Raw genomic sequence first — 14210 nt, forward strand, 5'->3', positions numbered from 1 at the left:
AGCATTTCATCGTTTAACTGTCCAGGACTGCAACTTGTGTAATAATGATCTCAATTTGTACAAGAACACCCTCCTGCTTGATAAAGTCTATTTTTTATGGAAGGATGTTTATATCTTTGAAAGATTTTATCCACAGAAGTTTAAAAGATTTTAAATTTCTAGGTATCCTTCCCCAATGACTTCACTTTTGGACCAAGCTGGATACAATGAGGTCTTGCTGAATATTATCACACAAAAATTGGCAGCAGCCATACAGGAGAGAGGATGCATATTTCATGACTTTCCTTTGAAAGAGTATATTCATATTTAAAAGCATAAATTGGTTCACATCCTGGTTTCTACAGCCAGCAATTAAGTCATAAAAATATTTCAGTTGAAATCTAAACAGACACTTGATATTTTTCAGAAAAACATACCAAGAAAATGAAATCGACCCCTGGAGTATGATCCTAACATGCAGCTTGACGGATAAAGAGTGAGTAACTCTGCCTTTTTAGTAGTTTAAATCACGATCATTAGACTTACTACAGATAAGGCACTGCTGGGAAGATAATGTGGTCAAATCCAGAGGCATAAAGAGCCTGCTGGGAAGAATCAACCCAACACAGGAGAGCGCAGATGAACCAGAGCCATTTCCCAAAAGGAAAGCAACTGTTGGACTTCCCTGTCCCGATACCTGCAGTGGGGGAGTTCGCGTGGTGAGACTTTTTGGGCAGGTTGAAGATCTGTTCGCCAGGGTCAGGGGGAGGGATTGCGTCTTGCCCTTGCCGCGCTTCCACGGGATCATACTCCTTCCCATCGTAGTTAGCATCATAGAACTTCTTAAACCACTGAATGAAATCCAGGTTGTCCTGGAAACGCCCTTTCACCAGCTTCTCCACTGGGATCACCTGCAATACAAAATCGCCGTGACTCATGACCCTGTGTGTATTTACCACAACCAAGGAGCTCCCTGTAACTATTTCGTACATGTCCACAATTACTACTGGTCTCCCCACAGCTTCTTGGCTAGCTACGTTCTAGAATTCACCTTTTTTTTCCCCATCATATTAAAGAAAAGTTAAACTAAAATGCTCTAAGTGGTTCTTTTGAATTATTTCACACTTCTGAACAAATGAGACGAAACAAGGAATACCCTTAGCTGTCAAGAGGGGCTGATCCTCCTCATCATGTATTTAATTACTCAAGCATCTCCCTGCAAAAAATGGGCCTGGGATGTTCTGCTGTTTCAAGATTGATGGGCTTTCCATATTTATTGCTAACACTTGATCTAGCAGTGCTGGAATGAACTCCTGTAAGGATTATAGCTACCAGGCAGAATGAATAAGGCTTAAATCAATGCAAACATAAGCTTATGTAATGGTTCATATGAAGCAAAAGAAACTTTCCTGCTTGTTGTTGTTGTTGTTTTGTTTTTACATGATACAAAGAGATGGGCATTAAAAACAACTGCCTGGGGCGCCTGGGTGGCTCAGTGGGTTAAGCCGCTGCCTTCGGCTCAGGTCATGATCTCAGGGTCCTGGGATCGAGTCCCGCATTGGGCTCTCTGCTCAGCAGGGAGCCTGCTTCCTCCTCTCTCTCTCTGCCTGCCTCTCCGCCTCTCTGTCAAATAAATAAAAAAAATCTTTAAAAAAAAAAAAAAAAAAAAAACAACTGCCTGCAGGCCCTGGGTAGCTCAGTCGGTTAAGTGTCCGACTCTTGATTTCGGCTCAGGTCACAATCTCTAGGTTGTGAGATCGGCTACACAGGAGCACAGCTAATGTGCCAGAAGGACAGAAATGGGGTCTGACTGAGGGAGTCACTGAAGGCATTCTGCACTATCATCACCTCAGCTTCTGAGACAGATCTTGGCTCTTCATGGAGGAACTCTACTGGCAACCTAGATAGCCAATAGCTATTCCCTTTAGAAGTTGTGCAGGAACTTTCAGGATTATGGACAGGATGAAATGTGGGGTGACTCATTAGCTTTGATGGGCAGCTATTTTTGAAGGAAAATGGAAAAATAGGACTTAGTTATGCAAACTGTGCCATTACCAGGTTCTGACTTCCTCATTTTTGAGTGGGAATCCTAGCTGAATGTAGGCCACGAGAGCTATGAAGCTGGGGAGTGAGTCCAATCACAGCTACCCGATTCAGACACAAACCCAGCATTCAAAGCACACAGCTTCACAAAGTAATAATATGAACAGAAGCCATATAAATTAAATTTTCAGCAAGGCTTTGCCACTTCAGGGGCTGGATACCACAGATATCCTAAAATGGATGATCAGGACCACTTAAAAATAGAGAAAGACCTCAAATATCAAAGACCACGGTAAGGAAAAAAACACCTGAAGCATTTTAGGCCACCCATTAAACTAAATCATTAGCAATGGATTTTTCCAAAATGTTTGTTGAAGCTAAAACTGAAAAGAACTCAAGTTATGGAGCAAAATAAAGAGAAACAAACTTTGGGAGAGGGGCACATTTTTCGCGAAGACTCTTCAGTGAGGGAGACTTGGATGCGGATCTCTCTCCTCCCAAGCTTCAATGAAGCCTGCCCACACGGAAGAATTCCTTTCACACATGCACTTAGTAGCTGACTTTTTATTGTGCTGAGGATTTTCATGTTTTCTGATTTATAACTTTTGTTTATGCCAGTTAATCATTTTTAAATACCTCCTTAGGGAATACGGCCCTTTAATTAACATGCTACTATATTTTGTTTCCTGCCAAACGTGAACATTTAGAACCAGTTTTATTTTTATTTATTTATTTTTTTAAAAGATTTTATTTATTTGTCAGAGACAGCGAGCGAGAGCGAGCACAGGCAGACAGAGTGGAAGGCAGAGTCAGACGGAGAAGCAGGCTCCCTGTGGAGCAAGGAGCCCGATATGGGACTCGATCCCAGGACGCTGGGATCATGACCTGAGCCGAAGGCAGCTGCTCAACCAACTGAGCCACCCAGGCGTCCCTAGAACCAGTTTTAGATGATGGCAAGACTACTACCTTAACTGTTCCAAGTAGGCACTCACTTCTATTGCCTTAATTTCACATTCCCTATCCAAATATAAGTTCTGGGGGGCAAAAGTTCAAAATCTGGGGTGGCAAGCAAATCTTCACACAGACACTTCCCACCTGCTGTCATGCTCTGACAAGCATTCACAGGGACGACTGCCTCTCCAAGGACCCTTGGGTGGAATCATAGCATATTAAGCTAGAGAGGCTAACAAAGGTGATCAAGGCCAGTCTCCCTGCGCCAGAATTTTATCTTCAACATTCTTAACAATGGCTCAGCCACTCTGTCTACGCTTCCACAGAATGTAGAACGCCCTAATTTGTTGCATAGCTATTTATGAGTGAGTGTTTTCCTTTATGATCTAGGAGCATGTATGGAGAAGTAATACTGTTAATAAGTAAGGAGAACCTATGTAGCTTGGTTTCCAATGCATATGGAAGGAGCTAACTGGAAATTAACCACAGCAAAGGACATAGTTGAAATGACTCCAAAAGGTTGAGCTGTTAGAGGTAAGTCTCTTGAAAAAAAAATTATGAGAAAACCAGAGGCAAAGATTTTAATATTTGGTAAGAATGCTTTGGTTTAGGAAGATATTACATTAAAAACATGTACGGTTTAGAAAACTTTTCTCTTTTCCTTTAACCTGTCTCTTGTAACAGTATTTACATTTTTTATTTCCATGGCCTAGTTATAGCTACTGTTGATGCCAAGAAGTTTTCTGTTTATTCTTTTTTTTTTCTCTTTCCCCTTATTCAAAATTCCTTTTTTCCCAAACTATTCCCTCTAAGAAACAGATCCTAGATACAGAATATGGCTTATGTGTGTATTTGCGTAACAGAAAGCATGCAGATACAGAAAGCATGCAGATACGGACTATGGCTTATGCGCCTATTTGCATAACAGGAAGTAGGCGGAGACTGAGTGGACTTCAGCCATAATTCTTCAGCTGTAAGTTTAGAGACTTCCTTCAATGAAAGCCTCCTACAAATAAGGGAAGTGAGGGTTGATACTTTATGCTAGGCACAGACCCCAAACTACTTTGACAAGATCAAGATATATACACCATGGATACTTCTTTGCATTTCTGCATCGTGGCACAAAAACAATTTTGAGGAAAGACCATGCATTTTACGGAGGTCTAAGTTAGTTTCCTACCTTATCAACATTCATTCGCTTAAACGATGCTTGCAGAAGTTTAAAATTGTGAATATACTCATGCTCCAACTTTGCTTGAAATTTTACTTTCTTCAAACTAATGCAGCCCGGAAAGAGCATGTCCATAAACTGGCAATAGGCAGCTCCTGAAAAGAGAGGAGAGAAATGCTGGTGTCAGTCTGACTAGCCAGGTGTGACTGAGGACTGCTGGGCAGGCTGGAGGGATCTGTGTGCTCCTCTCAGTGTGCTGCACCTCCCTCATTCATCCAGGCGGGGCATGGGGGGTGGGGGCAGGGGAGTGCAGGGGGATGGGCGGGGTGCAGGGCCATGACTCCAGGCAGCCCCTGCCACTCTCCCCATTCCTAACCACTGTGGTACTGACACTGGATTCACCAGAGCATGACCACATTCATGAACAGTGGACAGAAATACATTAATGCCAAGGAAATCAGGGTCAGAATAACTGTTCTTCGCTTCTATCATAAAAAAAGAAACATTTTGTTCTTCCATCTAGATGCTCCTGCTCCAAGGCATCCAAATATATAGATGTAAGAGAAAAACAAAGTTTAAACACAAGAAAACCGCTAAACTTCTCATGAAAGGCATAGCTCATAAAAATACACATGAAAATACAAATATGCCCAAGCTGTTTTATATCCACCTTGCAAAATGAGGTGAAACTGGATAAGTAAACCATCTAATGCCAAAAACAGTTGTATCCTGATTTAATTTCAGGCCAGGGCGATGGGGTCCTATATTCACATGAAGGATGAAGACATGGAGACTTTGAAACTTACAGAAGCTGAGAGTCATGCTGTTTATGACCGAGGAATAAAAAGAACAGAAATGTTCAATGAGTCCCCTGAGGAAATGGCTCTAGAAAAAAGGATTAGTAAGTCATATATATATATATTTATGAAGAACTCTTACATCATGACAATTTCCACTAGAAAATCCCAGAGAGATCATGTTTACTGATTCACATCTTCTTAATAGTTAAGGCTATAGGCATTTACAAAGGATATTCAAAGCCAGAATGATTATTTTTCTTTTACAAGGAGGAAAAGCAATTGAGTGGCAAGAAGGGGAACAAGCTGGCATTTCTGTGTTCTCTTTCCTGCTCCAGATCTCTTGGTCTGTCTCTATAATGTGCCAGGGATGGCCTTTCTGGAACATGAAAGGCTCCCCTCTGCTCTGGTATCAAGGTTTCTGTGAGAAGCTCTTTATTCCATTCAGGAGATACACCTTCACATTGGGAGAAACCAACTCATCTCTTAGGCCAAAGATACTAAGCATCCTTTACTGAGACAGGAATCCAAGATTGAACAAGGTACTGGGGATCTAGCAGCTGCCTCAATGGGAAATGGTGAGGCAGCTCATTGTTTGTAGGTAAGAGTATAAGGTAATGAAATATAGACCACAGTAAATACCACCTCCAGAATCTTGGCATCTGTGAGGTTTCCCCTTAGACTCCAATACCCTGAGGACAAACTAGTATATTCCTATGCAAGCAGATGGGCTCCCTTAAAAACAAACACTGGAGGAGGTAAGAGAAACATCATGATCTTGGGCATTCTTACAGTCATAATTCAATTATTGACTTCCTTTTGAAGTGCCGCCACATGGAACAAATTTCAATAGCCATTTGAACATTTTTTTTTTTTTTTTAAACAAGAGATGGGATGTCTAAACATAACTGTCTCATTACCCACTTTTGGAAGTGTTCTTCTTCCTTCAGTGGTGTTTAGCATGAAATGTACTTCTAAAGATCCAGACACCTATGTATTCTTATAAACCAATCAACCAACTCACTCACTTCCCAAATTTAAAAAGTAGTAACAGGTTTGAAACTTGAAACAGGAAAAAAGGAGAAACAATTTCTAGTTCACCTAAAGAGAGCCACTGTTGGAGCACCTGGGTTGCTCAGTGGGTTAAGCCTCTGCCATCAGCTCAGGTAATGATCTCAGGGTCCTGGGATGAGCCCGTCTTGGGCTCTCGGCTCAGCAGGGAGCCTGCTTCCCCCTCTCCATCTGCCTGCCTCTGCCTACTTGTGATCTCTATCAGATAAATAAAATATAATCTTTAAAAAAAAAAAGAGAGAGAGAGAGAGAACCACTGTTAATGTTCTGGTACATACCATTTTTTTCCCCCTTTAATCTAACAGACTGATTCCCTTCTCTACTGACATGTTTAATGGTTGATTTTTTTTTCATGCTAAGCAACTTTCTCAACCCAAGATTAGATAAATATTCACATATATTTTCTTCAAGTATTTTATGGTCTCAAGATTCACATTTACATTCTGAATTCATGTAGAATTTATTTTGGTCCATATCATAAAGGATGGCTCTAATTTTAGTTACTCCAAATGTTAGTAGAAATCTGTCATTTTTGGCTCACCAACATTTGGGCACCTTCCTGTCTGGGTTGATGCGACAGTGCCTTGCGTCCCACCACAGTACTGATGGTGAGCAGATATCCTTTTCAACATCCCCAGCAGGAAAGATGTGGGGCTATGTCCTGGGCTCCGCGTAGGTCTCACAGTCTAAATAGTGGCAGACATACACAGGGACTATTAGAATTTAGTCACGGTGGCATGGGTGGGATTTAGAGTCCTGTGACAGCAACACAGTGGCATCCTAGGCGAGTGGCACAAGGGAGGCTCTGTTCCCAGCTTCTAGCCTGATTTCCTATTGACTGAGCTACCAAATATTCTTCCTGTAAATGTGTCTCTGCCTAAGCTTGCCAGGATTATTTTTTGCTATTTTCAACGGCAAATGCCAACTGTTAAGTCAGATAGGTGTTGAATGTCATCATTTCATGAATAAACTGTATTTTTCCCACTGAGGAAAAGCATTAGTTTTACTATATATTGGTTTCCTAATACATGCATTTAGGTCTCTTTCTAGATTTATTTTGGTCTGTCCCAGTGGTTAAGTTCATACTCTGTTAATCAAATACTATAATATATACTATTATCTGCAGTATAATTTCCCTTTTTCTCAAAATTTAATTGTCTTAAATTTCATCATCCATTTACTCTTGCCTTTCTATTTTTATATTTGTCATTCATGGCATATAGAAAATAAATTTTCTTTAAAAAAGTAGAAATTTACTAAATATCAGCTCTTTGAGATATAACTCACATATCAAAGTCCAGCTTTTTAAAGTACAGTTGACCCTTGAATAACATGAATGTAGGGGTGCTGACCTTCCCACACAGTTGAAAATCTGCAGGTAACTTTTGACTTCCAAAAAACTGAACTACTAAGAGCCTACTGTTGACTAGAAGCCTTACCGATAATAGTCAAAATGTTTTGTATGTGTACATGTATTCTATCCAAATACTATATTCTTATAATAAAGCAAACTAGAGAAAATGTTAAGAAAACCACAGGAGAAACTATATTTCTGATACTGTACTGTACTTATCTTTTAAAAAATCCACATATCAATGGAAAGGGACAGTTCAAACCCATGTTGTTCAAGGGTCAATTATATACAATTCTGTGGCACTGAAGTTATTCACAGAATCATGCACCCATCGCTACTATTTAATTCCAGAAGGTTTTCATTATCACCAGAATAAACTTCATATCCATTAGCAGCCACTCTCTCCCCTACTCCCGGATCCTGGTAACCAACCACTAATCTATTTTCTGTCTCTATGGTTCTGCCTATTCCGGACATTTCATATAAATGAATCATAAAACTTGCGGCCTTTGTGTCTGGTTTAACTTAGCAAAATCTTTTCAAGGTTCATCCGTGTTGTGGTGTGTATCAGAACTTTATATTCCTTTCTATGGCTTAAAAATATTCTATTGTGTGCATATACCACATTTTATTGATTTATTATCAGCTGATGAACATTTGGGTTTTCACTTTTGGCCTATTACGAGCAAAGCTATGATGAACTCTCATGTACAAGATTTTGTGTAGACTTAAGTTTTCAGTTCTCTTGGGCTGTGGTACATTTCTCTCTATATTTAACATCTGAGGAACTGCCAAACTGTTTTGTGTTTTACATTCCCACCAGCAATGTATGAGGGTTCCAGTTTCTCCACATCTTCACCAATCATAATTGTCTTTTTGATTCTAGTTATCCTAGTTGGTTTAAATTTTGATTTGATTTCCCTGAAGACTAATAATGTTAAACATCTTTCTCGTGTGCTTTTTGGCCATTTATAGATCTTCTTTGGAGAAATGTTTATGCACAATGCTCTGCTCATTTATAAAGTGGGTTATTTTTCCTTTTATCAATGAAAGTTTTTTCTACATTTTAGGGTCAAGTCTCTTATCAGGTATCTAATTTGCAAATAATTCCTCCTTTCTTTTTTTTTTTAAAGATTTTATTTATTTATTTGTAAGAGAGAGAGAGTGAGAGCGAGCACAGGCAGACAGAGTGGAAGGCAGAGTCAGAGGGAGAAGCAGGCTCCCTGCGGAGCAAGGAGCCCGATGTGGGACTCGATCCCAGGACGCTGGGATCATGACCTGAGCCGAAGGCAGCTGCTTAACCAACTGAGCCACCCAGGCGTCCCTAATTCCTCCTTTCTGTGGATAGTATTTACTTTCTTGATAGTATCTTTTTTTTAAAAAAGATTTTATTTATTTATTTGAGAGAAAGAGAGAGAGAGCGAGTGAGCGAGAGAATGGGCGGTGGGGAGGGGCTGAGGGGGAGAGAGAGAGAGAAGCAGACTTGCCGCTAAGCAGGAAGACCCACGTGGGGCTTGACCCCAGGACCCAGAGATCATGACCTGAGCCGAAGGCAGACGCTTAACTGACTGAGCCACCCAGGTGCCCTTGATAGTATGTTTTGAAGCACACACATTTTTACTTTTGCTCTAAGATTTTATTATTTATGATAGAGAATGAGAGTGCAAGTTTGCAAACGGGGTAGGACAGGAAGAGAGAGAATCTCAAGCAGACTCCTCACTGACCATGGAGCCAGCATGGGACTCAATCCCACAGCCTTGAGATCATGACCCTAGCTGAAATCACAGGGCTGGATGCCTGACCAATGGAGTCACCCAGGCACACAACACACTTTTTTTTAACTTTTTACTTTTTTTTTTTTTTTTTTTTACTTTTGATGAAGCACAATTTGGGGGGGGGTGTCACTTGGGCCTTTGTCATTTCCAACAAACCACTGCCTAACCCAAGAGCGTAATGATTTCCACCTACATTTTGCTCCAAAAGTTGTAGTTTTAGTTCATACATTTATGTCAATGATCCATTTTGAATTATTTCTTGTATATATAGGTGTAACATTTGGGTCTAACTTCATAATTTTGCATGTGATAGTTGTCCTGGCACCATTTGTTGAAAAGACTATACTTTCAATTGTCTTGGCATTCTGGTTGAATATCAATTAGCTATCAATGTATGGGTATATTTCTGGGCTCCTAATTTTATTTATATATCTATCCTTATGCAGTAATAGTCTTGATTACTGTTGCTTTGTACTCAGTTTTGAAACCAAAAGCAGAAGTCCTACAACTTTGCTTTTCTTTTCCAAACAGGTATTCCGGTTTCCTTGCATTTCCTTATTAGTTTTAGGATCAGTTCATCAATTTTTGTAAAAAGGCAGCTAAGACTTTGATAGGGATTGGACTGAATCTAGAGATTTGAAAAATATTGCCCTAACAAGACTTAGTCTTCCAATCCATGAACATGGGATGTCTTTCCACTTAATTTCTTTCAATGATATTTTCTAGTTTTTAGTATATAAGCCTTCCACTTTTAAATTTTTATTTTTAAAAATGCTATTGTAGGTGGAATTGTATTCTTAATTCTGTTTTTGGATTGTTCATTGTTAATATGAAAGAAATACAATTGATTTTCAGGTATTGATCTTATATAGCCTGCAACCTTGCTTAACTCATTTTTCAGTTATAATAGTTTCTTGGTGCTTGGTGCTTAGGACTTTTTTCCCCCATACAAGATCATGACATCCATAAACAGAGACAAATTTATTTTCTTTCTAAACTCAATGCTTATTTTTCTTGCCCAATTGCCACGGCTTGAACCTTTAGCACAATGTCAAAAAAAGTGCTGACCGCGAACATCCTGGTCTGGTCTTGAGGGTAGGGGGAGCATCCAGCTCTTCACCACTAAGTAGAATGTTAGCTTCAAGTTTCTCATAGATAGCATTATCAGAATGAGGAAGTTCCCTTCTGTTTCTTCTTTAGTATTTTTTTTTTAAAGATTTTATGTATTTATTTGACAGAGAGAGATCACAAGTAAGCAGAGAGGCAGGCAGAGAGAGAGGAAGGGAAGCAGGCTTCCTGCCAAGCAGAGAGCCCGATGTGGGACTCGATCCCAGGACCCTGAGATCATGACCTGAGCCGAAGGCAGCGGCGTAACCCACTGAGCCACCCAGGCACCCCTCCTTTAGTATTTTTTAAAACAAAAGGGTGTTGAATTTTGTCAAATGCTTTTTCTGCATCTATTATCACATGGCTTTTGTCCTTTATTCTATTAAATGATGTTTTACATTGGTTTCTTGCATTTAATCTCATTTGATTATGGCACATAATCCTCTCTACATGTTGCCAGATCCACTTTGCTAGTACTTTGTTGAGAAATTATGTCTATTCATAAGAGACACTGGTCTGTAGTTTTCTTGTCATAGCTTTGGTTTGGGTTGATACTAGCCCTCAAAGAGTAAGTTAGAAAGTGTTTCTTCCTCTTATGTTTTGAAAGGATTTGGGAAGGATTGGTGTTAATTTTTTTTTTTTAAACACTTGGTAGAATTCACAATTGAAGTCATCTGTGCTCTGGCTTTTCTTTCTGGGATTCTTTAAAAATTACTAATCCCATTTCCTATTATATAGGTCCATTAAGAATTTCTATTTTAAGTTTCAGTAGTTATGTCATTCTAGGTGTTTAACCATTTTATCTAGGCTATTTGGTTTTTAAATATTCATTTTCCAACTCATGAGTTCTAATACAGTTGTTTCCCTTCAGTTTCCTAGAGACAAATAATACATAAAATATTTTGTAATATATTTTTATGTGTGTATATTTGTTTATATATACACTTTTTTTCTTTAGTGAGAATATCTCTTCTTCTTCCTTTAAGTCTGTCATTGGCCACTAATTTCTAATACTATGTAAATATTTTTCTGAGTTTTACCAATAGCTGTATGAGGAAAGGGTCCCGATATCTATCTTTTCAGCAACCACAGAAACAATAAAAATGTTTTCTCCTTTGATCTATTAACTGATCAATCACATTCTCCATTTCCTAAAGTTGAATCATCTTTGCATTCTTGGTATAAGACCTACGTGGGAATGTTTACTAAGTTTTTATTACAGTGCTGGTTTAGACTCACAAAGGCTTTATGATTTTTGCATCTATACTCATGAGGCTGAAACTCTGTGAGCTTCTGTCCTATTTATGATTTGTTTAAGTTTAAAAAATATGTTGGGAACATTTTCCTATTTTTGAGTGTCTAAAAGCTTGTGCACTAAAGTAAAAAAAAAAAATTATTAGATTGCCAATGGCACAGTTTACTCTCTTTATATCCTCAGCTTTTTCCACCTCTATGCTTTCAGAATCACATGAGCATCAAACAAGCAGGGTCATTTTTATCCAACAAGCAATGCAGAAAGAGTAGATCATATGAGCATCCCCCAGTAAATGGTACATTAGTTGATCACTTAAGGTATTCTATCATAAGTCATATTCTTTAGAGTCAAAGGAACCCCTGAAAATTTTAAAGAAATAGCTTACTGACTTTGGGGACTATGCTTAAGGTTTGTTGTGACTGCCCCTGGGAATATCCGTCTAGGTATTTTCAACATCCAGTTCCCCAAATCTGTAGTGCCCAAGAAACATCATGAAAGAATACTTTGAAGTTAATTGTTGCTACTAAGAACATGGTCAAGACTTCCTGTTTGGGTAGGAAACTATAACCAAGGCATAACTTGAACAAGGCTGTTGTATTCTGCCATCTATCCAAGGCGACTCCTCCAGCTGTGCTCTACATCGCATCTCCTCTCACCTTCTTACTGAAGTCGTGGCTCCAACTGCCCTTAGTCTCTCTTGCAGTGTCAATTCTCTATGCTCTAGTTCCATCTGACTTTATTTGAAGTGAATCTCCACCATGTCATCTTATTTTAGGTCTATTTTACTAATTCTTATATTGGTCTGTGGTTTCCCTTCCCTTCACTGCTATGTAAGTTTCAAGAGTGCTAACACTTCACCTGTCTAGCTTCCTTCTGTTTACAAGCCTTTAATACAGTCCCTGGTACAGGGTGGCCTTAACTATCTGGTCAACAAATCAAGGTTTACAGGTTACAGCAGTTCAGCCACAGCAAGGGCTGGCTGATGGTAAAATTCTAATGTTACCAAAGTCCCAAATAAGAGTACAGGGAGAGTTGCTATATATTTTAATAACTGACAGGGTGAAAAATTAACAAGCAGTCTAAACAAGAAGCACCCTGGAACCCAAGTTTGCAGAAAGGGGAAAGACAAACTTCAAAAGGCTAAAAATATGATACATCTGGGAAAAGCAATCCAAATTTAGGATATTGTGCTTATTAACAAGATTGAGGGGTCATGCTCTGAGCCTATGAACTCAAGGTATTCTGCAGTCATGAAGGTCAACAAGTTTTGAAAATGATGAGGAAATAGAAAAAAGGAAAATATTCTTTGTAGAGTGCCATGCTATGCTTGTACCTACAGCCATGAGAATGGTTTCAGTTGTTAAACATCAGAAGGACCTAGTGGAGCTAAAAAGTTTGGGGACAGGATCCAAAATGACTAGGTGAGGCATGGTATGAAGGCAGAACTCAAAAATGACTTCTTATACTCAAAAGATTCAAGGCCATAGGATTTAAGTCATGGAATCATGAAAAGCATGAGAAGATAAACTCATTTCTACCAGATTCCAGGATTTGACAGGATATTAATATCAGGATAAATTGTTATTTTTAAAGGGAAATGTCCAGAAAATGAAAAAGGAAATATTAGTTTATAGATTATGCAAAGAGGTAAGAAATGAAAATACCCATGTTTATGTGAAATCTGTTAAAGGTTTCACATCTATTTTTAACATCTGGACCCTCACCGGGATATTTTCATCGCCACCACCCTATTTTAGAGATTTGGGAACAAAGTTCAGAAAGTCATCCATCTAATAAAAATAACAGAAGTGGAATTTATACTCTGATCTGAACTTCAATTTCCTAAATATTTCCTCTTCTCATATGCTGCTTCTAGGAAATGATAACTGAAATCTCAAGGTTCAGAAATTTTTCTAGATTATAATTCAGTAAGAAGTCACAAAATAAACTGCAAGAGACCCCATGAACCTTTCAAGGTGATGTCAGGGGTGGAGTGTCAATGATCCCTTTCCTCGTCACAGGACAATCTTGGGACAATCTGGATGGGTGGTTCATTTGTTTGTTCCCGTGTATTCCAGTATATGTACACAGGTAAGAATTTAGTTTTATCTATTTATGTGATATGTATATATATAAAGTTAATACATATGTATTATTGTTGCCAAAATCTCTAAGCCCTTTCCCGGGAATGTGACATCATCTGTGCTGAAGACATTAAGCTATATTGGGTTTTGCCACAAAAGAGCTACTCAATTTGCCCACCTGATGTTCTCACACACCAAGGAACAATTACACAGAAATGTCTGTATCACTGGATTCAATTACAACTTTCTACCATCTTAAGTGGTACTGATGATGGGTTGGAAGAATGACAACTTTAATTTGCCAGACATATCCACACAATTATATCTTTCTTTGCAGGTGAATGATTTGTGGCAAAGCTTCTTCTCTCAAGCTACCCTTAGTCTCTCTTGTAGTGTCTCTTGCTCAGGAAGTAGGCAGAGGAGAACAGAGAACTGAATTTTTGGTCCTTGGATCTAAGTCTTAATCATTGTGAACGAACTGTGACAGGTCAAACCTTTCTAAGCCAGCAATATTCCTATCTGCAAAACGTCAGGTTTGGATACAACTATAAGCTCTAAAATTAGATAATTCTCTAATTCTCTGCCATGATGTCTCTTTTCAAGGATATTTGATACTTCTGCTA

The 14210-nt window shown here is 38.9% G+C and overlaps 1 protein-coding gene across 8 annotated transcripts in view; it reads right to left on the reverse strand.

The window, feature by feature from the left end:
* The window catches only part of MAPRE2 (microtubule associated protein RP/EB family member 2), a 197030-nt gene that overhangs the window by 33364 nt on the left and 149456 nt on the right, over positions 1–14210 (reverse strand). For all 8 annotated transcript variants that reach the window (XM_082699580.1, XM_082699584.1, XM_082699583.1 and 5 more), the window contains 2 exons: positions 4154–4299; positions 677–890 (listed from right to left, as the gene is read on the reverse strand). In XM_082699580.1, coding sequence (XP_082555706.1) covers positions 677–890; positions 4154–4299 — 360 coding nt within the window. The remainder of the gene's footprint in view (positions 1–676; positions 891–4153; positions 4300–14210) is intronic.

This window comes from Mustela nivalis (genome assembly GCF_964662115.1).
Source record: "Mustela nivalis genome assembly, chromosome: 14".
NCBI lineage: Eukaryota > Metazoa > Chordata > Mammalia > Carnivora > Mustelidae > Mustela > Mustela nivalis.